General features: G+C 48.2%; 2 protein-coding genes across 5 annotated transcripts in view; both read left to right on the top strand.

The window, feature by feature from the left end:
* Positions 1-18,346, top strand: part of RNPEPL1 (arginyl aminopeptidase like 1) — a 28,142-nt gene extending 9,796 nt beyond the window's left edge. The window contains exons 4-11 of the mRNA XM_035133631.2: positions 819-935; positions 2,368-2,603; positions 5,360-5,473; positions 8,672-8,784; positions 11,064-11,172; positions 12,792-13,019; positions 13,769-13,911; positions 15,232-18,346. Of these exons, the coding sequence (XP_034989522.2) occupies positions 819-935; positions 2,368-2,603; positions 5,360-5,473; positions 8,672-8,784; positions 11,064-11,172; positions 12,792-13,019; positions 13,769-13,911; positions 15,232-15,504 (1,333 nt within the window). The 3' untranslated portion in view covers positions 15,505-18,346. The remainder of the gene's footprint in view (positions 1-818; positions 936-2,367; positions 2,604-5,359; positions 5,474-8,671; positions 8,785-11,063; positions 11,173-12,791; positions 13,020-13,768; positions 13,912-15,231) is intronic.
* A 136-nt stretch (positions 18,347-18,482) lies between these two features.
* Positions 18,483-22,436, top strand: part of CAPN10 (calpain 10) — a 28,046-nt gene continuing 24,092 nt past the window's right edge. For 2 of the 4 annotated variants that reach the window (XM_035133627.2, XM_035133629.2), the window contains exon 1: positions 18,483-20,241. The gene's annotated coding sequence lies outside the window, so the exon portion shown is untranslated. The other 2 variants (XM_035133628.2, XM_035133630.2) reach the window with 1 other exon arrangement.

Below are 22,436 nucleotides of genomic sequence, written 5' to 3'. Positions count from 1 at the left end.
CCTCCTCCACCAGCCCACTTTCTCGCTTGCATGGAATCCTTACTCACCTGCGGCAACCAGGCTAATGCGTAAATGCAAGGCTTGTGCTTGGAAGTCATCAAGCTGGATGGATCAGGAAAAGCTGTTCCTGGTGACATGGGACACTGCACACTTGTAGATCAGACTTGTGCAGCTTGAACACTGCTGACTGATTGTGCCGCAAGACACCTGTCACACAGTGTGGCATCTCCATATCCAGGAAAATATTTGTGGCTTTTGCCTAATCATCAGTCAGGAACTTTACTTAGACCAGGGGTAGTTGAAACAAAATAATAAAATTCCTTCCAGCAGCACCTTAGAGACCAACTAAGTTTGTCACACTCTGTATCTGAAGAAGTGTGCATGCACACGAAAGCTCATACCAATGACAAACTTAGTTGGTCTCTAAGGTGCTGCTGGAAGGAATTTTATTATTTTGTTTCGACTACGTCAGACCAACACGGCTACCTACCTGGAACTAGACCGGGATAGTCAACCTTTTTATCCTACCGCCCACTAATGCATCTTTCTTGATGGTAAAATTTCCTTACCGCCCACCAGTGCTCAATGGAAGGAGGATTCAGCTTGTGCCGTGGAACCCCCTACTGCCCACCTTTAATCCTGAAATGCCCACTACTGGGCGGTAGGGACCAGGTTGACAACTCCTGACTTAGACCTTGAAATTGTCTGCAAATGTGTATTTTAAGTGTCGTAACAGGGATCCAAAATCACTAGTGAATGATATGAATGGCGGAACCAGCATGAAGTCAGTGAGTTGACTGTTGCTGTCTTTGTAACAGGAGCAAAGTGTGGGCGGAACCATGCCTGTTGTCAACAGCTATCAGCAAACTGTCGGGTCGGGTTGAGCGCTGGCTCAGCGCTGCAGAGAGCCTCTATGGGCCCTATATATGGGGAAGGTAGGTTTGGAGCATTCACGCTTTTGGAATAAAATTGAAGGTATCTGTAGAGGCAGTGATTCAGCTGCCACCCGCACCTCTTGGGTACCAAGAATGGTATCAGGCATCCAACGGGTGCCTCATCCAGAAGGGTTTTATTCTGAAATTAAGGGTGCCTTGCCAAATTGTGAGCATGTTGTTTCCTTGCACAGAAAACCTGGAATAATATAAAGTCTGGCTCATTCTGACATGGAGTGCAAAAGGATCAGAATCCAGAGCTAATGGGTGAAATGTTAGACTTTTAAATGGTGGTTTTTCAAACGGTTATAATGAGCCTGCCTCAATCAAGAATGCAACAATTGTTCAAGGCTCTTCATGGGGTGATAGAATCATAGAATAGAATTATAGAGGTGGAAGGGACCCTGAGGGTCATCTAGTCAAACCCCCTGCAATGCAGGAATCTAAACAAAAGCATCAGTGACACACGGCCATCCAATCTCCGCTTAAAAAACTCCAAAGGAGGAGAGCTCACCACTGTCTGAAGGAGTCCATTCCACTGTTGAAAAGCTCTTACTGCCAGAAATTTCTTCCTGATGTTTAGTCAGAATCTCCTTACTTGTAACTTGAATCCATTGGTTCGGGTCCTACCATCCAGAGCAGCAGAAAACAAGCTTTCTCCATCTCCCATGTGACAGCCCTTCAGATATTTGAAGGTGGCTATCCTATCTCCTCCCAGTCTCTCCTTTACCAGGCTAAACATACCCAGTTCCCTCAACCATTGCTCATCAGGCTTGGTTTCCAGACCCTTGATCATCTTGGTCGCTCTCCTCTGCACATGTTCCAGCATGTCATCATCCTTCTTAAATTGTGGCAGGTGAATGCGGGGGGGCGAGGAATGCTGTAGCTGTGGAGGGCTGCATTATTCTTTCATTCTCCTACTGCAAGTAGAAAGACTGTGATAAATAAGGGGCCAGTCCATTGGATTGTGTGCCGTTATAAGGGAACTTCAGAATGATTTTGTGCAGAGGGGTACAGGGCTTGAGTCCCTGCACAAAGCCAGTCCCTGTCTTAATCTCCCCCATAACACGGTTAAAATCTCAGGTTTTCCACTCTCAGCTTGGTGGATGCGTAACATACAGCCAACCCTACTGCTTAAATGGCAGTGCCCCTCCCACCGCACCCAGAGTGCACAGATGGGCTGGGAGAGACTGGGAACAGGCAGTTTTAGGGTGGCGCGACTGGTGGGGCCACACTGGGGCACCAAAACAATGCTTTAGAACAGAGCTCAAGAGCCGAGGGGCACCAAATTTTAGCGTCTCGCAGGGCGCGGCTGAAATTTGAGAGCCCAAAGTCCCAGGAGTCCTCTATGCATTTCCACACACTTGTGAGAATTATGGCTCCCAGGTCCTGAGAGTGACCTGCGTCCTCCCCACCCTCTCCTTGTCCCTTCCAGGTACGACATAGTTTTCCTTCCTCCCTCTTTCCCCATTGTCGCCATGGAGAACCCCTGCCTCACCTTCATAATCTCCTCCATCCTGGAGAGCGACGAATTCCTCATCATCGATGTCATCCACGAAGTGGCCCACAGCTGGTTTGGCAACGCCGTCACCAACGCCACGTGGGAAGAGATGTGGCTGAGCGAGGGGCTGGCCACTTACGCTCAGCGCCGGATCACCACCGAGACCTATGGTAAGCGGCAGGGTAGGTCCGTGACATTGTTCACATAGTTTGAAAAGAAGAGCTTGTTTCAGCAACCTGGGCGCCGTTAGCGGGGGCCCTCAAGAGCTGCCATTCTTATAGCATCTACAGTTCCTAACAAAGCATCAGGGAGCTGCAATCCTGACGCTCTAGATCTCTTGGAGCTCCTAATACTTCCCAAATAACCGTTCTCAACAAATAGGAAGCCAGGCTCGAGATACCTCTGCATGGCTCCTCTTCTCTCGGGAGCAAATTTCCCCTTTGTCTCCCCACAACTGTAAAGCAGTTTGTCAGTCCTTTGGCGAAAGCCATCATTAAGGCTATTATTTAATCAAGATCGAACCGTGATGTGAACTGGGTTTTAGATCGTGGCTCAAGAGTAGCCCTAATTCCCTTCTATGATTGGATTGAAGACTTACGCAAACTCGCAACGTATGAACAACTTGCATATAAACGCAGACTTGCCATGGACAAATTCAGTGACATTTGGAATCTATTCTTACAAATACTATAATAGGTTAAGATCTGGTAAAGTGCAATAACATCCTTGTAAAATACACAGTTTTGAGTTTTTCCCACATCCCCTTTCCCCCCTTCTGCACGGGTTCCCTTTCTCTCTTTCTCTTTTTTGTTTGAGTCTCACCATATTTGATGCACATATAGTTATGTACTTTTTGAACTTTCAGTAAAGATGTTAAAAGTAAAATTTACAAAGTGTAGCCCTAATTAACTACATAGCTCTCTTCATATGTTACGCATGCAAAAGAGGGGCAGTGAGTAGAGACAGGCTGTGGGGTCGTGCTTCTGGCCCCATGCCAAGCTGCTCCCAGCTCAGTGTGGCCATTTGATGTGGGGAAGCCTTTGTGTGCTCACCTCTTAGTGTGCAGGTCCTGCACGGATCCTGGAACCCTGCCTCGGGCAGTTGTGCTGTGCGAAGACACTGAGGGCAGAGCCGGGCAGGGAGCCGCACACCGGGGGGGGGGAGAGCTGAAAGCCCTCTCCCTCTTTGCATACGCAACATTACAGTTATCGTGAGAGCTGTATCCCAAGGGCAGTATCCCAAGGGAAAGAAGAGAGAAGCTTAGCTAGTCTGGAACTAGCTTTAAAAAAAGGTTGCTTCAGTATTTTGTCTCGGTACGTTAATTCTAGAAGGGTAGTCTGGTTGCAGAGTCCTGCAATCCTGTATCATCTCACAATTGCTGTGAACCCTTTCTCTTACTGTTTAATCAAATGGTACATCAGCACACATGTAACAGCAGCATCAAGCAAAATCCCCCTCCATCTATTTATACTTACCCCACCAAGAATCCCGCTCTCCCAGTGTCTTTTAATCACACTCAACCTTGACCTCTGAAGACAAATAAGAAGGGAAATCAGAGGACAATTTGGACCCACTGGCAGAGGAAGAGGAGTGTGGGGGGAGTGCACCGCCCCCGGCAGCGTGATCCCAGTGGGGTGCCATCGCGGCTGCCCCACGCCACGCCCCCAGGGCGCGCACCAGCCCCGCCCCTGCCTGCTCCCCCCCCAGTTCTGGAGCATGAAGCTCTGCCACTGATTGGACCCCTGAAACAGAAACAACTGAATTTTAATGAGACTACTCTGGAGTCGATGAATTGTGGGTTGCAACTTGATTCTTGGTTAACTGATACACAAAACAGTTTCCAGTTCCATGCAGAAAATGTCCCAGGTTATGTGATGCACTTGAACAGTTCAACATGTGATAGCAGCTGTCACATAACTTGATTTAAAATTGCCTTTAGGGTGACAGCCCTAAAGTGTACACCATTCCATCATCTGCTTCCTTGAGATCCTGTGCCATCCCCTCTGCTGAATGCTGGGCATTTCTTGGGAAGCCCAGGATTTCAACTTGGTCATTTATCTCAGATTAGCTGCTTTCTCTTGGCCTTCATTTCACCAGCTCTGAAACAGTGACCTACTTCACAGCAGTTGTGGGCAGAAGATTGATCACAACCAACTGGTATATCTCTGGACAATCTGCAGTAGATCAGAATTCTCTAAATTAAGCTGCTGAACTAAAGAAAGCTTGGGGGGAGGGTGAAACCAGGAGTGGATTTTTGTGTGGAAGGACTATGAGTTCAGGTTCTGGATATAAATTCCTGGGCTAAGCGTGTGCTCAGAGGCGTCCTGTACCAATTCCATATCTTACCCACTATTTTTGCAGTTGTCTCCAGTTGGGTTCCCTTGGGGTTTTAGTGAAAAACAGAGGAAGTACATGCCACAAACCTAAAGTGTGCCCACCCCTTTGTAGAATTGTTGTATGGCTGAATGAACTAATTCCTTTCCCTGAATCTTAATTGTAATGCCGTGATTGAGGGGTTTTGCGATTTGGCAATGTAGCTTCTTGGGAGTGTTTGGTTGGCCTTCCATGATGTCACAGAAGGGTGGGAACAGGCTGCCAGTGGGTGAGCTGTTCAGATGGTAGCAAGGACTGGGTCAGAGTGGTGAGGTCCCGTGAAGAGAGCAGGTCTAATAGGGTGGGTCACAGGGAGGTTAGGAAATGGGGTTTGGAACTGGGAGCGGTCCAGAGGAGGGAAGGCAAAAGCAGAAGGCCAGGAGAGGAGTGCGAGAGGGCTGGAGGGATTGGGAGAGAGAATGAACAGAGAAAAGAGGTGGATGGGGGGCTGCAAAGGGAAGGGAAGCTGAAGTCCACATGTATATTTGAAGTGCACAGCCAGATTTTTGTGCTGCAGGCTTTAGGCACCAATACATTTTGTTTTCGTGTGCAGGTGCTGCCTTTACGTGCCTGGAGACTGCCTTCCGCCTTGATGCCCTCCACAGGCAAATGAAGCTCCTTGGGGAGGACAACCCTGTTAGCAAGCTTCAGGTGAAGCTGGAGCCAGGTATGTCCTGTGTTGAGACTGGCCAGCTGGGTCTCGGCTTTTATAAAACAGGCCAGCTCACCCTGCCCATCTCTGGCTTCCTGTTATGCATGAGCTTCTGCTATCATGGCTGTAATATCATCCCACCCCTCCACCCCCCCGAAGCCTGAAATAGGTGGCTGCATCTTGGGTCAGTTCCACAAAACAAATTCAGTGTCGCAGACAGAGGCCAAGCATGAAGTATCACAGCACAGTGGAAGTTGTTTGTTATCAAAATGCTGCTCTAAATTAGGGGCAGGCAACGAGCTTTCACGATAAAGTATGGAGGTGGTTAGTTTAGATTTCAGTCTCACAACACGCCCCTGCATTGCTGGGTTCCCTTCTTTCTCTCGTCTCCCTGCTTCTTTACATTCTTTGACTACAGAAGGGTCTATAAGGCTGCAATCCTTACTACCTGACAGTAAGCCTAAGCCCCACTGAACTCTGTAGGATTGCACTGTAAGAACCCCAGGAGATTACATAAGGTCTAACTGCTAGGTTACTTGATGGTAATACCTCAAGGACCGCCTCTCCCCATATGAACCAACCCAGACCCTGTGATCACCATCCGAGGCCCTTCTTTGTGTGCTTCCTCCAGGAAGCACTCTTATGCCTCTTTCACAGCTGGGGCTTCTCCCAGGTGACCCCAGGAATTGTAGTTTGTAAAGAGTGCTGAAAATTCTTAGGAGAACCTTAACAAACTGCGGTATCCAAGATCCTTTAGAGCAGGCATCCCCAAAATGCGGCCCTCCAGATGTTTTGGCCTACAACTCCCATGATCCCTAGCTAACAGGACCAGTGGTCAGGGAAGATGGGAATTGTAGTCCAAAACATCTGGAGGGCCGAAGTTTGGGGATGCTTGCTTTAGAGGAAACTATGAAAGTGGTATAACAACAACAACAACAACAACAACAACAACAACAACAACAACAACAACAACAACAATATATTTATACCCCGCCCATCTGGCTGGGTTTCCCCAGCCACTCTGGGCAGCTTCCAACAGAAAAATAAAATAAAATAATCGATTAAACATTAAAAGACTCCCTAAACAGGGCTGCCTTCAGATGTCCTCTAAAAGTCTGGTAGTTATTTTTCTTTTTGACAGCTGGTGGGAGGGCGTTCCACAGGGCGGGTGCCACCACCAAGAAGGCCCTCTGCCTGGTTCCCTGTAACTTGGCCTCTCGCAGCGAGGGAACCGCCAGAAGGCCCTCGGCACTGGACCTCAGTGTCCGGGCAGAGCGATGGAGGTGGAGACGCTCCTTCAGGTATACTGGACCGAGGTCGTTTAGGGCTTTAAAGGTCAGCACCAACACTTTGAATTGTGCTCGGAAATGTACTGGGAGCCAATGCAGGTCTTTCATGACCAGTGTTATGTGGTCTCGGCGGCTGCTCCCAGTCACCAGTCTAGCTGCTGCATTCTGGATTAATTGTAGTTTCCGGGTCACCTTCAAAGGTAGCCCCACGTAGAGCGCATTGCAGTAGTCCAAGCGAGAGATAACTAGAGCATGCACCACTCTGGCGAGACAGTCCACAGGCAGGTAGGGCCTCAGCCTGCGTACCAAATGGAGCTGATAAACAGCTGCCCTGGATACAGAATTAACCTGCGCCTCCATGGACAGCTGTGAGTCTAAAATGACTCCCAGGCTGCGCACTTGGTCCTTCAGGGTCACAGTTACCCCATTCAGGACCAGGGAGTCCCCCACACCTGCCTGCCTCCTGTCCCCCACAAACAGTACTTCTGTCTTGTCAGGATTCAACCTCAGTCTGTTAGCCGCCATCCAACCTCCAACCGCCTCCAGACACTCACTCAGGACCCTCACCGCCTTCACTGGTTCTGATTTGAAAGAGAGGTAGAGCTGGGTATCATCCGCATACTGATGAACACCCAGCCCAAAACCCCTGATGATCTCTCCCAACGGCTGCATATAGATGTTAAAAAGCATGGGGGAGAGGACAGAACCCCGAGGCACCCCACAAGTGAGAGCCCATGGGTCTGAGCACTCATCCCCCACCACCACTTTCTGGACACGGCCCAGGAGGAAGGAGCGGAACCACTGTATGACAGTGCCCCCAGCTCCCAACCCCTCTAGACGGTCCAGAAGGATGTTATGGTCGATGGTGTCAAAAGCCGCTGAGAGTTCCAGCAGAACTAGGAAACAGCTCTTACCTTTGTCCCTAGCCCGCTGGAGATCATCAACCAGTGCAACCAAGGCAGTTGCAGTCCCATGATGAGGCCTGAATCCCGACTTGAAGGGATCCAAATTGTCAGCTTCTTCTAGGCGTGCCTGGAGTTGTTCAGCAACCACTCGGTCAATCACCTTGCCCAAGAATGGAAGATTTGAGACTGGGCTATTTGAGAGTGCTATTTTATTTTTATTTTCCTTCCCTTCCCTTTTTATGAATTTATTTATTTGGGTTTTTTTCCAGATTAAATTTTTACAGTCACATATCCAACATACAACACAGAAACAAGATTCCAAAGAATCTCCTGGACTTCCCTCCTCCCCTTTGTGGGTCCTATTGCTAACCATTTCCTCTTGCATCTTTTAGAATAATCCAAATCTTTCACCTCTCCATTGTGTCCAAAATTCACCATTAAACTACAAGTGTTATTCCAATCCTACTAACAATTTTAACTGTTTACAATGGTGTTTAAGATAAATTATAAATTTTCCCCATTCCTTATTAAAATGTTGGTCTTCCTGATTTCCTTTCCTTTCCTTTCCAAGATCCACAGCACAAAAACACAAAATGAGAATATAAAATACATAAAAAAACAAAACCAAGCCAACACCCCCCCTCCCATAAACAGATTTTAAAAGCCATAGAATCTTAATCAACCGAATGCCTGGTTGAAGAAGTGTGGCTGTGACCACAGATTCATCCCTCTCCCTCTTGCCTTCTCCATTTCCTGCTCCAGATTGCAAACTCTTGGCATGTGGGGTTGCAGGGGCCTGTTTTCATGTTTTGCTTCTGAAACTTTATGGAGCACCATAGACACTGATGATGCTGTATAAATAAGTAATTAAAAGCCGTAATTTGAGGAGGAGGAGAAGAAGCTGTGGACCAAGGAAGCTTTTGGTGGCATTTTCGCTTGCAGCTTTACCAAGATACTGTTGTGTTTTCTCTCTCTCTCCTTCCCTCCCCTTGCCTGTTACCCATCCCTTGGTCTTACAGGTGTGAATCCTAGCAATCTGATGAACCTCTTCACGTACGAGAAAGGTTACTGCTTTGTTTACTACCTGTCTCAGCTCTGTGGAGACCCAGCACGCTTTGATGCCTTCCTTCGAGTTAGTAACTTGGGTTTCAGAGGTGGGGTGTGTCTGTGTGCATGTATGTGAGACTCTTGCCTGTATGGATTTCCCTTTGAGACACCCAGCAGAAAGAGAGGGGTGGCAATTTTAGAAAAGGAGGAGGAGAGGCAGTATGGCATGCTTTAAGCAAGGGCTTGAAAATAGCTGTTTGTTAGATGAGGACAGTTCTGCAGGAGACCGCTTGGTGACATAGATCAGCAACGGGTCCCAGTTAAAACAACTCAGTCAAAGCAAGGAGTTGGGAGGTAGTGGAGAAGGAAGACAAAATAGAAGGGGTTTCATGGCAAACACCCATCTTGAAAATGTGGCCTACATGTTGTCAGAGAGACCTCGCTTTCACTAGCCTGAGTCTTGTGTTCATGTATGCCAAGAAATGCTGCCTGTCGTGCATGCCAGTTGCATCCCTGCTCCCCAATTACCAACAACTTCCTGGAGCATTATATAGGTATTTTATTTCTGCGTTCAGCCTGGCCCTCCTAAAGGATTGAAGTGCCAAATAATTTAAAGGAAGTTCTTGTGACAGATGAATGTCCTTTAGTGAATCTTTAGGAGGAAGGAGTTTCATGATTTGGGGTGTCAGTGGTAATGTGGGTCAACAATGTTGGTTTACATAAGTTCTTTCTCTTTCTCTTTCTCTTTCTCTTTCTCTCTCTCTCCCCACTATGCAGTCTCCTCTGGGAAATAGACTTTCCTTACCTGTTGCATTTCACTTTTTCCTCTGCATGCTTGTTCCATCCCCCTTCGCCTACTCCGTTATTGCCCTTCCTTCCCTCGTTATATATATACAGTGGTACCTCTACTTACGAATTTAATGTGTTCCGAACACACATTTGTAAGTCGAAAAAATGTGTAAGTCGAATCTCATAGGAATGCATTGGGGAAAAAAATTCGTAAGTCGAAGCAACCCTATCTAAAAATTCGTAAGTACTGTAGAAAAAATCCTATCTAAACCGCATCCAAGATGGCGGACGGAGCTCCATTTGTAAGTAGAAAAATTCGTAAGTAGAGTTATTTGTAAGTAGAGGTACCACTGTATATATGACTAGCTGGCCCAGCCACGCGTTGCTGTGGGTTTTTGTGTTAAATGGACCTTTTTTCTGTTAAATGGACCTTCAGAGTCTCCCTTTAGAGTCCTCTCACCTGCCCTGTCCCAACCCTGACTCCCCTACTGTGTTTCAAAAATAAGACTCCCCCCACCCACGCCTGTTCCTGAAAATGTCCCCACACCTCACTGCTTTGGTTGACTCGGGGTCCTACCCCCCCCTCCATGGCTATGTGTTTCCGCCCTCCCTTTGTTGTGCCTCATCCCTGTGAGCCCCCTCCCCCATTGTCATGCCTCATTCCTGTGATTCCCCCACCCTGTTAAAGGCCCATGTTATGTTTGTTTTTGCCTGAGGCCTACTGGGCAATGTTGCAGCCTACTCAGTTTTCCCTGTCCCAACCTACCCCCCACTGTTTTGGCTGACTCAAGGTTCTTCCTCCCCCCCCCCCATGGCTATGTGTCCCCCCTCCCTTTGTTGTGCCTCATCCCTGTGGACCCCCCCCCCCCCCGGTTGTGAAAGCCCCATATTCTGCTTGTTTTTGCCTGTGGCCTACTGGGCAATGGTGAGGCCTACTCAGTTTTCCCTGTCCCAACCCCCCAACCCCCACTGCTTTGGCGGATTCAGGGTCCTCCCCCCCCCCACGGCTATGTGTTCCTCCCTTTGTTGTGCCTCATCCCTGTGACCACCCCATTGTGAAAGGCCCTATTCTGTTTTTGCCTGTGGCCTACTGAATGGTGCAGCCTACTCAGTTTTCCTTGCTTGGCAATGCTGCGGCCTATTGAAAAAGCTGGCCCTTGTTGCTGCAAAAGGCCTTTTTTCAGTTGGTTGCTGTGGAATTTTGTGATGTCATCTGGTGGTGCAGCTTTGGAGGCAGCAGGGTGCAATCTGCCTTTCTATTGGATGCTGCTGGAGTCTTCAGAGCTTCTGGTGGTGACGTCTAATTTGGGCGCCACTTTTTTGTGTTTAATCATTATTTTAGGTGTGAAAGGTGTGGTTTTTTTGGAAAAAAATTATGCCAGATCCCTCCCTGATGGGCATGGAACGTTGTGGCCAAATTTGTTACATTATGGTTCAGCAGTTATGGAGAAAGGCTGTGACCTCTGCGCGCGCAATGCCTACATTTATATATATATAGATTTTGCTACTTAACTGTCTTTCTCTTTCCCCTGAAACTTGCCAACTCCTTGACCCATTCTCCCGGCTCTCTTCCAGGCCTACATCGAGAAGTACAAGTTCACTAGTGTTGTGGCCCAAGATCTCTTGGATTCCTTCCTGGCTTTCTTTCCAGAATTGAAAGAACAATGCATTGAGAGCAGAACAGGTAGAGAAGAACACATTTGCTGCTTTTGCTTTCGTTGAAGTGAAAATAAGTGACCCTGGGAGCTTCTGCACTAGCATCATCTTCATTCTGTGGGTATGCAGTGCAGCACCTGTTGTGCCATTCAGACAGGGACAGAGAGAGGGGATGGCTCCACAGTCATGGTGCTTTGTGTGGGCCTCTTTGGCAGTCAGGTGGTGTAGAGGCTGGAATGGGATGGGAGAAACCAAGGGTCTGGAAGCCAAGCCTGATGAAGAACGGTTGAAGGAGCCGGGGACGTTTAGCCTGGAAAAGAGGAGACTGAGAGGATATAATAATATAATAATTTATTATTTATACCCCGCTCATCTGGCCGGGTTCAAATATCTCAAGGGCTGTCACATAGAAGATGGAGTGAGCTTGTTTTCTCCTGCTCCAGAGGTTGGGACTTGAACCAATGGCTTCAAGTTACAAGAACATCAGGAAGAACTTGTTGTCAGTAAGAACTGTTCAGCAGTGGAGCAGTCTTCCTTGGAAGGTGGTGGACTCTCCTTCATTGGAGACTTGACTAGCCATCTGTCCTGGGTGCTTTAGTTGAGATCCTTGCGTTGCAGGGGGTTGATGACTCAGGGTCTCTTCCAATTATATGATTCTATGAGAAGCAGCAAAGAGCTGTCCCCTCTGGCCTGCCAGTGATTCGACTGTTTCTTGCACTGTTGCAGCTTAAGCTAAATCTGTAGGTTGCAATTCATAGCACAGGAGGAGAAGCCAGGGGCTGGGTTCAAGGAAGTCACAACTGTGAATTGCTTTCGATGGCTGACTCACCACTGATACTGGAATGAATATGAATATAGTTCATGCTGTTGCTGTTCTAAGTTCACGCCACTTAAGAGCTGGGAGGAGAAAAGGGAAGTATTTAACAGGGTGTAGCCTGCAGCAAAGACATGTGGAGAGTTGGGTGGCTTGGATTTGTATTTAATTTAATTGCTGCTTGCAATTTCAAGAGTTTGCCCCTGTCCTCCTTCCCCTCTCTGACTGGTTGGTGTTGTGCCTGCCAGGAGAAAGCTCCATCATATCATTATCTGAGTAGGGCTTGGAGCGGGGGAGAAGGGAGAGTCATGATTGTTTTGTGATATTGGAGATTAAGATTGCCTTAGCACATGGTCCGTAGACTTGGGACCCATGCTTTGCTTTACTTCGTTGTGGAGCTCACGTCTTGCATTCTGAAGGTCCCAGTTTCATAGAATCACAGAATCGTAGAGTTGGAAGGTACCCCAAGGAACATCTAGTTCAACCCCCTACAATGCGAGAATCTCAACTAAGGTGTCCAAGACAGATGGCCACCCAATCTCGGCTTTAAAAATTCCAATGAAGGAGAGTCCACAGCCTTTCTAGCGAGTACCATCCACTGTTGAATGGTACACTGGTATCACGAGCGAAAAACATCCCCGGGGACAGGACTGAAGAAATATTTGTGCCTGAGATGCTAGAGGACCACTGCCGTACCAGTGCAGATAGTATTCTGCCAGCAGCCTGATCCAGTATAACGCAGCTGCAAGTGCTCACAGAAACCTGACTGCTCCCAAGCTGGAAAGAAGTCCAGACTGCTCCTTGTCTGATTCTGGTTTGTGTGTCTGTTGCAGGACTAGAGTTTGAACGCTGGCTCAATGCGACGGGTCCTCCTTTAGTTGAGCCAGACTTATCTCAGGGATCCAGTCTGACCTGCCCTGTGGAGACGCTCTTCAGCCTCTGGACCACAGAGCCTCTGGATGCTGTGGCTGCTGGTGGCAGTGTTGATATCGCAGAATGGCGGACGTTCCAGACCGTGCTCTTCCTTGACAGGCTGCTGGACGGGTCTCCATTGCCTGAAGGTGAGTTTCGTTGAGCTGGCAGGTGAGCATCTGAGTCCCTACATAGCTCAGCCAGAAAAATTTGAAGGTCGTGAGTAAAAGGTCTGTATGGGAAGCAGCCCTAAGTATAAAACGGGAGCATGAGTGACCAGCCAGTAGTATGGAGCTGGAGGAGGAGAGGACAGGATCCCCTGGGAAACTTGACACACCTGCTGTACCTGAAACTGGGTGTGGCGAGTACAGCTGAATGGGACACAGCTGTGGGCAGCCTGAGGACATTTCACATGCCTTGTGCCTTCCCATAAAGAGTGGGAGACTAGGGTGAGACCATGTTTTGCATGCAAAAAAATCCAGGTCTGGTTTTCGCATCTCCAGGTAGAGTTGAGAAAGATCTCTGTGTGAAACCCTGGAGAACCACTGCCAGCCAGTGCAGACAGTATTGAGTTAGATAGAGCAGTGGACCGGCACGGTCTACCACAGCTTCCTATGTCCCTATGAATTTCATTTCCTCCTTAGTATTGTTCAGAGTATCTCACCATATGAGCTGAAGCGGCCGTGCTGTGAATGGCAGTGAATGTTAGCTGCCTTTGCTCATACGAACCTCAGAGCAAGCCAGAGGCAGACTAAAATCTAGGGGCATTTTTCGCGTTAAGGTGTGGTTGGGTTAGGTTTGCAAATTCAGTCTTCTCAAGGATCTGAAGCCCTTCTGGGTTGGAGAATTGCCAGGCCCCCTGGTTCCATTTCTGAACATTTCCGTATGTGCTCTTCAGAGGTGATATCAAAGCTCTCTGAATGCTACTCGGCTCAGTTGGACGGCATGAATGCAGAGATTCGCATCCGCTGGCTGCAGATCATTGTCCGCAATGACTACCATCCCGATCTTCACAAAGTCCGGCGCTTCTTGGAAAACCAGGTACTAACTTCCAGATTAAAAACACCCTGTGTCTCTCGGGGGCGTGAGATTTGGGCATGAAACAAGCTGCGTGCAACAGACCCTGGAACTCCTGCTGATTGACCGAGTGTGTGGATCAGGTGTGTGGTGCAGTTTGTCGGCACGTGGAAACTGGTGGCTGAACTCATTGGTGGGCTGGATGAGGTTAGGCAGGTCAGTATTATGTTTCCTGTAGTGCAGACAGAGGACTGAGGCTGAGAGAGAGTGGGTCACCAAAGGCCGCCTGCCCAGTTTAAGGTTGCGAGCCAAACCAAGACTTCCTGATCCGTGGGAGGTGCTTTACACAGAGGAGGGAATCAAGAGGTGGAGGAAAATCTTGGATGTGGGTGGGAAAAGTGCGAAGAAGCATCGCCCAGGAGGAGAGAGGAGGGATAAGAGATGAGGGTGTAACAAGAAGGAGGACTTAATGAAATTAATGGACATCACTAACTTGGAGTTCAGGGCATCTGAACGTATCTTGGATGCAACTCATGGTGTTTCAGTAGATTTTAAGAAGCCAATCTATTTATATCTTCACTTTTGAATCTCTATTTTTCTTCTTCTTCATTTCATTTCTATACTGCTTTATATTTTTAAGGGGGGGGAATCTCAAAGCAGTTTACAACCTACATTAAAACAGCAAATAAAACAATTCAGAATAAAACATTACTGAAGAAAGTTGAATATAAAGTATATAGTTAAATACAATTAACATTCAAACATAATTCACAGGAAACTAAAATATTATCCTAACCTAAACATTTTTATAAAAAACACTGCAGAGGAGGTCAACTGCAGAATGCACATTTAGCAGAGCAAAGTTAACAAAAATTATCTTAAACATTTCAAAAGAAAACATTACTAAGTCAAGTCAAATATAAAAGGCACATTTGAAACAGCATAACTAGCAAAATAATAAAATATTCTCATAAGCATAGAATATATCTGCTGCTGTACGCTCTAGTACTTTCCCTTTTACTATGATACAAGAATAATGTGTTTGCGCAATAATAAAAATGTTTTTGTGGGAGGGGTTTTTTGGTTTGTTTTTGTTTTGTTATGTATTTTGTGTTCTAATTTTGTATTTTTATGTTGTGAACTGCCCTGTGATCTTTGGATGAAGGGTGGTATACAAATTTTAATAATAATAATAATAATAATAATAATAATAATAATAATAATAATAAGCCAGTCCTTTGGCTGACTTATGCAGTACCACCAATCTATCAGTTTTCATTGTTAGCTCTAAACCAGAATGCATATTTATTTTTGTACGGTTACTGAGTCCCATTTGTATTGCAGATGTCGCGGATGTACACAATTCCATTGTACGAGGACCTCTGCACCGGCACCCTGAAGTCGTTTGCCTTGGACATTTTCTACCAGACCCAGAACCAGTTGCACCCCAACTTGCGGAAGACCATTCAGCAGATCTTGACGCAGGGCCTGAACCCACTCCTTGCCATGGACGCGACAGCTGTTGTGGCAGACCCTCTGGCTGCTGTGGTAGAGGACAAACCCCCAGAAGCTGCACATAGTGCCATTTCTCTCAGGGACGTAAACGTGTCTGCTTAGCTCCCCAGCTCATGCCGGGTGTTTGAAAGTGGAGGAGCAGCAGCCAGACGAGGGGCAACATGAACCAAGTGCTGCCTCCTGACCCTCTGTGCCACAGCTTGTGGGGGGAGATAGGACCTCTTGTTGTCGCTCCCACCCACCCCCATTACACACACAAATGTGCCTTCCGGTGCCCAATTCCTTGGCACAGCCAGATATCAGGGATGTCTCCCCTTCTAGCTGCAAGCGGGAACTGTTACGGGATGGATCTGTTGACTTGATGCATCATGAATGTGGATTCCAGGGCGACTTTTCTTCTCCCACTGCAAACGGGAAGAGTTCTGTCTCGGGCACTTGGGAGGGGCTGTGTCTTCCAGGCCTTCAGAGAGGCAAAGTCGCCACTGGCTGTGCACTGACAAGGAAGTAAAGGGAGGGGGGGAACACTATCAGGATCATGGAGATTTGAAGGTTTGGCAGTGCTCTGCAAAGAACAGAAAAGGAGTGATGGGGGAGCCTGTTCCGTTTTTGTGCTCTTCTACTGTGTTACTCAGGAGGTGGAGGGTTTAGAACAATGCCTTCAAGCAATGCCTTGGTTTCATCAAGATGGTCAAACGTTAAAGGCTAGGAGACGGGGTGGATTTGAAATCTCCCTCTCATTTCACTTCTGATTTTCTCTTTTTTGTGGGACGTTTGACACCCAAACCCACTCAGCTAACTGTAATGGGGCCAGGGGCCTGTTTTCCTAAAACTACGCTGCGAATCCTTCATTAGTGTCTGGAACGCAGCTCTGAAAACAGCAGGTAAGGATGACTCGCATCCCCAACTCATCTTGCAAATTAACAAATGGGATGCAGTGGCAAACTCAGGCACAATCCTCCGGGAACTTTCCGCATTTGTTAAGTGTGCAAACTCTGCTCATTTTAAAGGAGGCCAGAAGAAGTGAAGATTCTGGCGGATTGTCTCTCTGGTCTGTTGGTGCTTCCCAATGGTCATAGGAATGGACAAACAGGCTAGGTTTTGAGTGCAGAACGGTATGCTTTGTGTCCTGTTCAGCCTGTGTCTTGGCTAAGGACATTTTTAAGTCTCTCTCTCTCTGGATGAGAAAGCAACCGTTGAATATGAAAGCCAGCTTCTTCCAAAGCTGTCTCTCGAGCTCAGAGCCTTGCTGCCCACCAGCAAAGCCTTTCCTTCCTGGCCATTAGGCAGAAAGAAACAAGAGACTGACTATGCAATGCCCTTCTGACCAGCCAGCCGAACTGCCGTCTGTCAAAAGTGAATGGAAGGGCAACCGTATGTAGAGGCATTGGTGCATCTTTCAGAAGATGGCTGGAAGTGGACAAAATGGTGCAGTGTCAAGTTTTCCTGCTGTGGGAGCGGCTGTGTTTTTAATATCTCTCTGAGCGCCCTTTTCTGCAAGAAGCAGAGAGCTGATGATTGAACAAATAGGTCTACAAAGAGGCTTCCAATGAAAATCAAACAGGGTGCTGGAAATTGCCATATCTTCCAGGGGTGGAGGCAGTAGAGGAGTGTGTGTGTGTGTTTTTAAATTAACTTTGTTTGCCTTTTCGAGAGTTGAGTGTGCCCAAAGGGCTGCTTAACGCTTTGTGGTAGACGAGAATATGCTGGTGCTTGCTGCTGTGATCCTGTAAAGAACAGATGGGGAACCCTTTGATTCATGGGCTTGATGGATGCAATCCTCGGAGGTTTCCCATCAGGCTCCCTGAATGTCTTCTCTTTGGCCCCCCTTCTATCAGGAGGGCGGGAGAAAGCGGCAAACTGCAGGCATTGGGACTTGGTCCAGATGGGGAACATACCCAAGGGGGATAAAAGTCCTTGACCTCCCACACCATGGCTCCGATCTGTATCGGGCTCCCAGCACCTACAGTTTGCATCACCAAAAACGGATCTGTTGAAATGAACTGGGTTGGGGTTTTTTTGGCAATGCAAATTGCAGGTGGGGCGGGGGCTGCTCTGTGTTCAGCATGTGTGTTTTTGTCTGATAAGGGTGTGTGACTTGGTGTGTCTGGCCCTCCCTTTGCTGAAACGTCACTGCTTTTCTCAGCCCGAAAAGTGTTCCTCACCCCTGCCGTAGATGTCTTGTCCCCGTGCACTTGGGGAACGTGGCAGACTCTTCCTTGGGACCTGCAGTCAGTGACACACACAATTCCCCTCCTTATTTCCCTGTCGCACAAAGTAGTGTGGAGCAGCCATGGGATTTTCCTGTGCTCGTGGCCACCACATTTCAACAAGAACATTGGTTAATGTCGCCCCTTCTGGAAAAAGAGAGGCTACGTTTGGCACATACTGCAGGCAGGAGCGAGGAATCTCAGGCAGCAGTCTGAACATATAAAAATAGTAGGTGCTTGCTGTTTACATATTTGCTCTGCCCTCCCGTTCTTTGATTTTAAATTGATTTTCTGGAAGTATTGGTGTTTCGCCTCAAAGCTTGATAAAGCAGCAATAATGAACTAGAGGCATCGGAAAGATGCTTCACCTAATTTGTGGTATCCTGAAGTCACAGCAAGCTTGTCTCTCCCTCACAACAGAGATTAAATTTAGTTAACATTACCGGGGGATATGGTGGGGGTTTCCCTCCCTTTCCACCCACCCATCTGAAACATTGCAAATAATTGGCCCCTCTTGGCATGCACCCGCTTTGACAGCAGTTCCATCCTGGCAGAGTCTTGCCACCACCCACCTTGCACCTCGGGCTGCCTTAGGCCTCTGTTTTATTGCAGTCCTCCCCCCCACCCGGAGAGAATGTATGTAACCCTGGTGGAAATTCTTTTTAAACGTACATTGATGCCTTATGATAACATCACTGATAAATGTTGAATTAAACTAAACTTTGTGACTTTCTGAATCTCAGTTTTGCCTGTTTTCCCACCCCCACTGCACCATCTATGCTTGTCTCAACCTCAGCCCCACTCACCCCATGCAAATATCACACCAGGGCATGAAAGTATTGATGCAAGATTCACACACTTTGCCAGAGGCACACTTAATTACTTATTTCTGGGCATTTCTAGACCACTTGCCATCCAGATCTCAGGGTGGGTTTACAAAATTTTAAAACAACAACACTATGCACACTAAATCAATTTGAGCACTGTTAAAATTACCAGCCACTGTTGGTTAAACCACAGAGCCTAGGGCTTGCCGATCAGAAGGTCGACGGTTTGAATTCCCATGACAGGGTGAGGTCCTGTTGTTCAGTCCCTGCTCCTACCAACCTAGCAGTTCAAAAGCATGAACTGCAAGTAGATAAATAGGTACCGCTCCGGCGGGAAGGTAAACGGCGTTTCTGTGTGCTGCTCTGGTTCACCAGAAGTGGCTTTGTCATGCTGGCCACATGACCCAGAAGCTGTCTGCGGACAAACGCCGGCTCCTTCGGCCTATAGAGTGAGATGAGCGTGCAACCCCAGAGTCGTCTGCGACTGGACCTAACGGCCAGGGATACCTTTACCGTTAAGATTACCAGTACAAAACGTAACAGCAGTCATCCCTAAAATGTCTGGGCAAATTAACAGTTCTTAGCTCAGTGACTCCAGGTTCAAAACTCCCTCCCCAGGGAAGGATGTAAAGCCCCTTCAGTAAGTATTTTCTTGGTTTGCTCAATGTTGGTTGCTTTTTGTGCTGAGATTTCTATATACAGTAATGAGATTAAAGTACTAAGCAATCACAGCCCGACCAAGTAGCTGATTGCTCTTTAAAGCTGGATTAGCAATTGATCCAGAAAATGAGGAAAACAATGCAGAGCAGGATCACTGGTGGAATGTATGCATGGGCTATGGGTATAGCCAGGATTTTTGTTTGGGGGGGGGCAATAAATAAATTGGTTGTTGTTTTAAGATAGCTTTCACCCAACAAGTTTTGGGCTGCAACCCTTACAAGCCCCAGCCAGCATTAACTTAACATATATGCTAATAGAATCTGAACTGGTGGTGAACGATCAGAAAAAGAGATCCTGGGGCCAGTGTGCGGCAACTGCGAAAAAGGCAAATTCCACGTGAAGGATTATTAGGAAAGGAAATGAGAACAAATTGCCGGTATCATTATGTTAAACATACCCATGGAGCTGTGTCACACAGAATACTGTCCATGTAGTCATGCAATTGAGAGGAGAGGTGGGTGCAAATAAAAAGAACTGGAATGATCCTAAGATTTATGTTGCCAGCAGATTTTTTTAAAAACCCTAACAAGCTATGGTCTGCACTGCTTAGGAGAAAATGCAAGGACAGCAAACACTGCAGAAGACGAGGGAGCCCAGTTTTTGAATTCAAGGCAGCTCAACTCCCAGATTTTGTTACGCGCCGGAACAGATACGGTTTAAGAACTGGGAGGTTCCATTTCCCAGCGCTACTAACCATTCCTCTTATTTGCCACTCTGTGCCAGAGCTTGAGTTATTGTTTTTAGAAAATGCACAGCTTGCCTACACTCAAAGATACCCCCTCTGAAAAAAGAAAAAAAAACCCGGGACAGTTTTGCATAGGTGAGAAGGGGAAAATAACCTAAGGGCATGCTGGGACGTGTAGTTCCTTCGACCAGCAATGCATGCTGGGAGCCTTGCCGCTCGTCGACGCAGATGCATGATGGGAACAGTAGTTTTCTAGGCTGCAAAGGTAGTGCATTGGGGTTTGCGTGTGTGTTTGCATCGGGAACAACGGGGTTTTGCCATTGGTCGTGGCTGCATCGTGTGCTTCGGACCTTCCTTTGGGTTGGCTGGAGAGAGATCTCCGCTGCGATCTGGCTGAAAGGTGGGACCGAGATGATGGATGCAGAGCGCGCTGTGCAAGGGGCGAAAGGGGCTGCTTGCTTGCTTGCTTGCACGACCATGCATGCGTGCATGCAGAGTGGCCCGGGTTGCTTTGCCATGGGAAGAGAACAAGAGGGGCTTTGTTTGCTAGGGCAAGGGGAGGAAGCGGAAGCTGATGTGTGGCCGAGGTAGGGCTGTCCCAGGCATGGCTTTTCCTGGGGTGAGATTGATTCCAGGCGGGGAACCTGGCGTGCTAGAATTCGCTGCCATCCAGAAATGGAGGTGGCCTGCCATTTGCTTGAATGGCGTTAAAAGGGGGTGCGCAATCGGCAGCGATCGGGCATGGCACCTAGCGAGCCTCCATGTTCCGAGGCACTGTACCTGTGACTCACAGGTGCTGGGCGCGCAAAACAGGGGAGGCCCGGCTTGCTGGGCAGATCCTGAAAGGCTGTCAAAGGTGCTGGGATGGACAGGCCTTCGGTGTGGTCCAGTGTCGGGGTTTCTGCTTGGAATGGCGATGCAATGCAACAGAGAACAAGGCGCCTGGGCTTTTTAGTTGTTGTGGAAAATTAGGGTTGCCAGACTCAATAGAGGACAGGACTTCTGTGCCTTTAGTTGCCCTGCTCTCTTTTGAGTCTGGAAACCTTAAAGAGAAACCAGCAGACCCTTTGCTTGGAACAGGGCCGTCTTAAACGCCCCTGCTGCTGTGGTGCGCCGGATCTCTCTGGCGCCCTCCCGCCCCGTTTCCCAGCGCAGTGGGCGGGTGGGCGCAGCGGCGGGTGGGCGGGCAGGCACAGCGCGATCTCTCTGGCGCCCTCCCGCCCCGTTTCCCAGTGCGGTGGGCGGGTGGGTGCAGCGCGGCTCCCACAGGCGCAGCTGCGCGGCGGACCGGCGGACCGGCCGGTCAGCGGGCGGGCGCAGCTCGCGGCGCCTTTCTGGCAGGCCGGCGCCATGGTGCCCTGCGCCACCGGGGGTCTACCTAGAGCCGGGCCTGGCTTGGAAATTAAACAAAGGGTCTGCTGGTTTCTCTTTAAGGTTTCCAGACTCAAAAGAGAGCAGGGCAATTAAAGGCACAGAAGTCCTGTCCTCTGTTGAGTCTGTGGAAAATACTCTCCTGCCCTGAAGTGCGTTGCTGCCTTTCTCTTTTTTTCTGATTAAAGTTCAGCCTGTTGCACAGCAGCTGAAAGCACAGATTTAGAAGATGAGTGGGGTGAGGTGGGGAATGGCATGGATATAGATGCATTCTACTGACTTGGGGTGTTGCACCGGGCTCTGGGAAGCCATGAAGCTCACCGGGTGACCTGTCACTGGCTCCCAACCTAACCTGCCTCGCAGGGTTGTTGTGAGGGTGAAATGGGGAAGGGGAGAATCAAGTAGACCACCATGGGTTCCCTGGAGGAAAGGTAGGATAGAAACGTAATGAAGGAATAGCTTGGATCTGCGGTGAGAAAGATGGGGATTGGGGCTAGATCAACCATGAAACAAAATAAGCGTCAAGAGAAGGGGCCACCACAGCAATTTAAAGCCTCCTACATTAATGGAAAAAAATTGCATGATGATGATGATAATAATAATTTTATTCTTTATACCCCAGCCACCTGGCTCGGTTTCCATATACACACATAATAATAATAATAATAATAATAATAATATGATGATGATGATGATGATATTAATGATATACATTAATCTTGGAAATACAACGAAATTAGAATCTGGCAACTGGCAAAGCGCCACTCGGTCCATTGAAGCTCACATGTTTGTTGGTCGCGTCGGCTGAATTAGACATATATAGAGGCATCTTTTTAAGCGCTTTTTAAGCGCTTAGGGCCTCTAAAGGTCTCAATCCCACCCTGATGGGGGTAGGTTGACACGTCCACCGGTGTGGCCCTGTGTGCATTTGTGGGGGACAAGGGACATGAGGTGTCGCTGGCTTTTGATGGCATGAGAGAATGTGGGGTTGGCGATGCGACATCCATGTTCGTCGTGGTGAGTCTGGGGTTGCTGAGGGGGAAGATGCTCTGCTGCGCTTCTGAGGTCGCTTTTTGGGGGTCAGTTGTGTCCGAGGATGCCTGCGGTCGCATCCACACCGTACATTTAAAGCGCAATACCCCCCCAAAAAGAGAGCCCTAGGAACTGTAGTTTGCCCCCTCACAAGTGCCAGCACCTTCTTCAAAGTACGGTTCCCAGGATTCT

The sequence above is a fragment of the Zootoca vivipara genome, chromosome 5 (assembly GCF_963506605.1).
Source record: "Zootoca vivipara chromosome 5, rZooViv1.1, whole genome shotgun sequence".
NCBI classification, from domain to species: Eukaryota; Metazoa; Chordata; class Lepidosauria; order Squamata; family Lacertidae; genus Zootoca; species Zootoca vivipara.
Note: the sequence above shows the minus strand (reverse complement) of the source record. Positions and strands in the feature narration are given on the sequence as shown.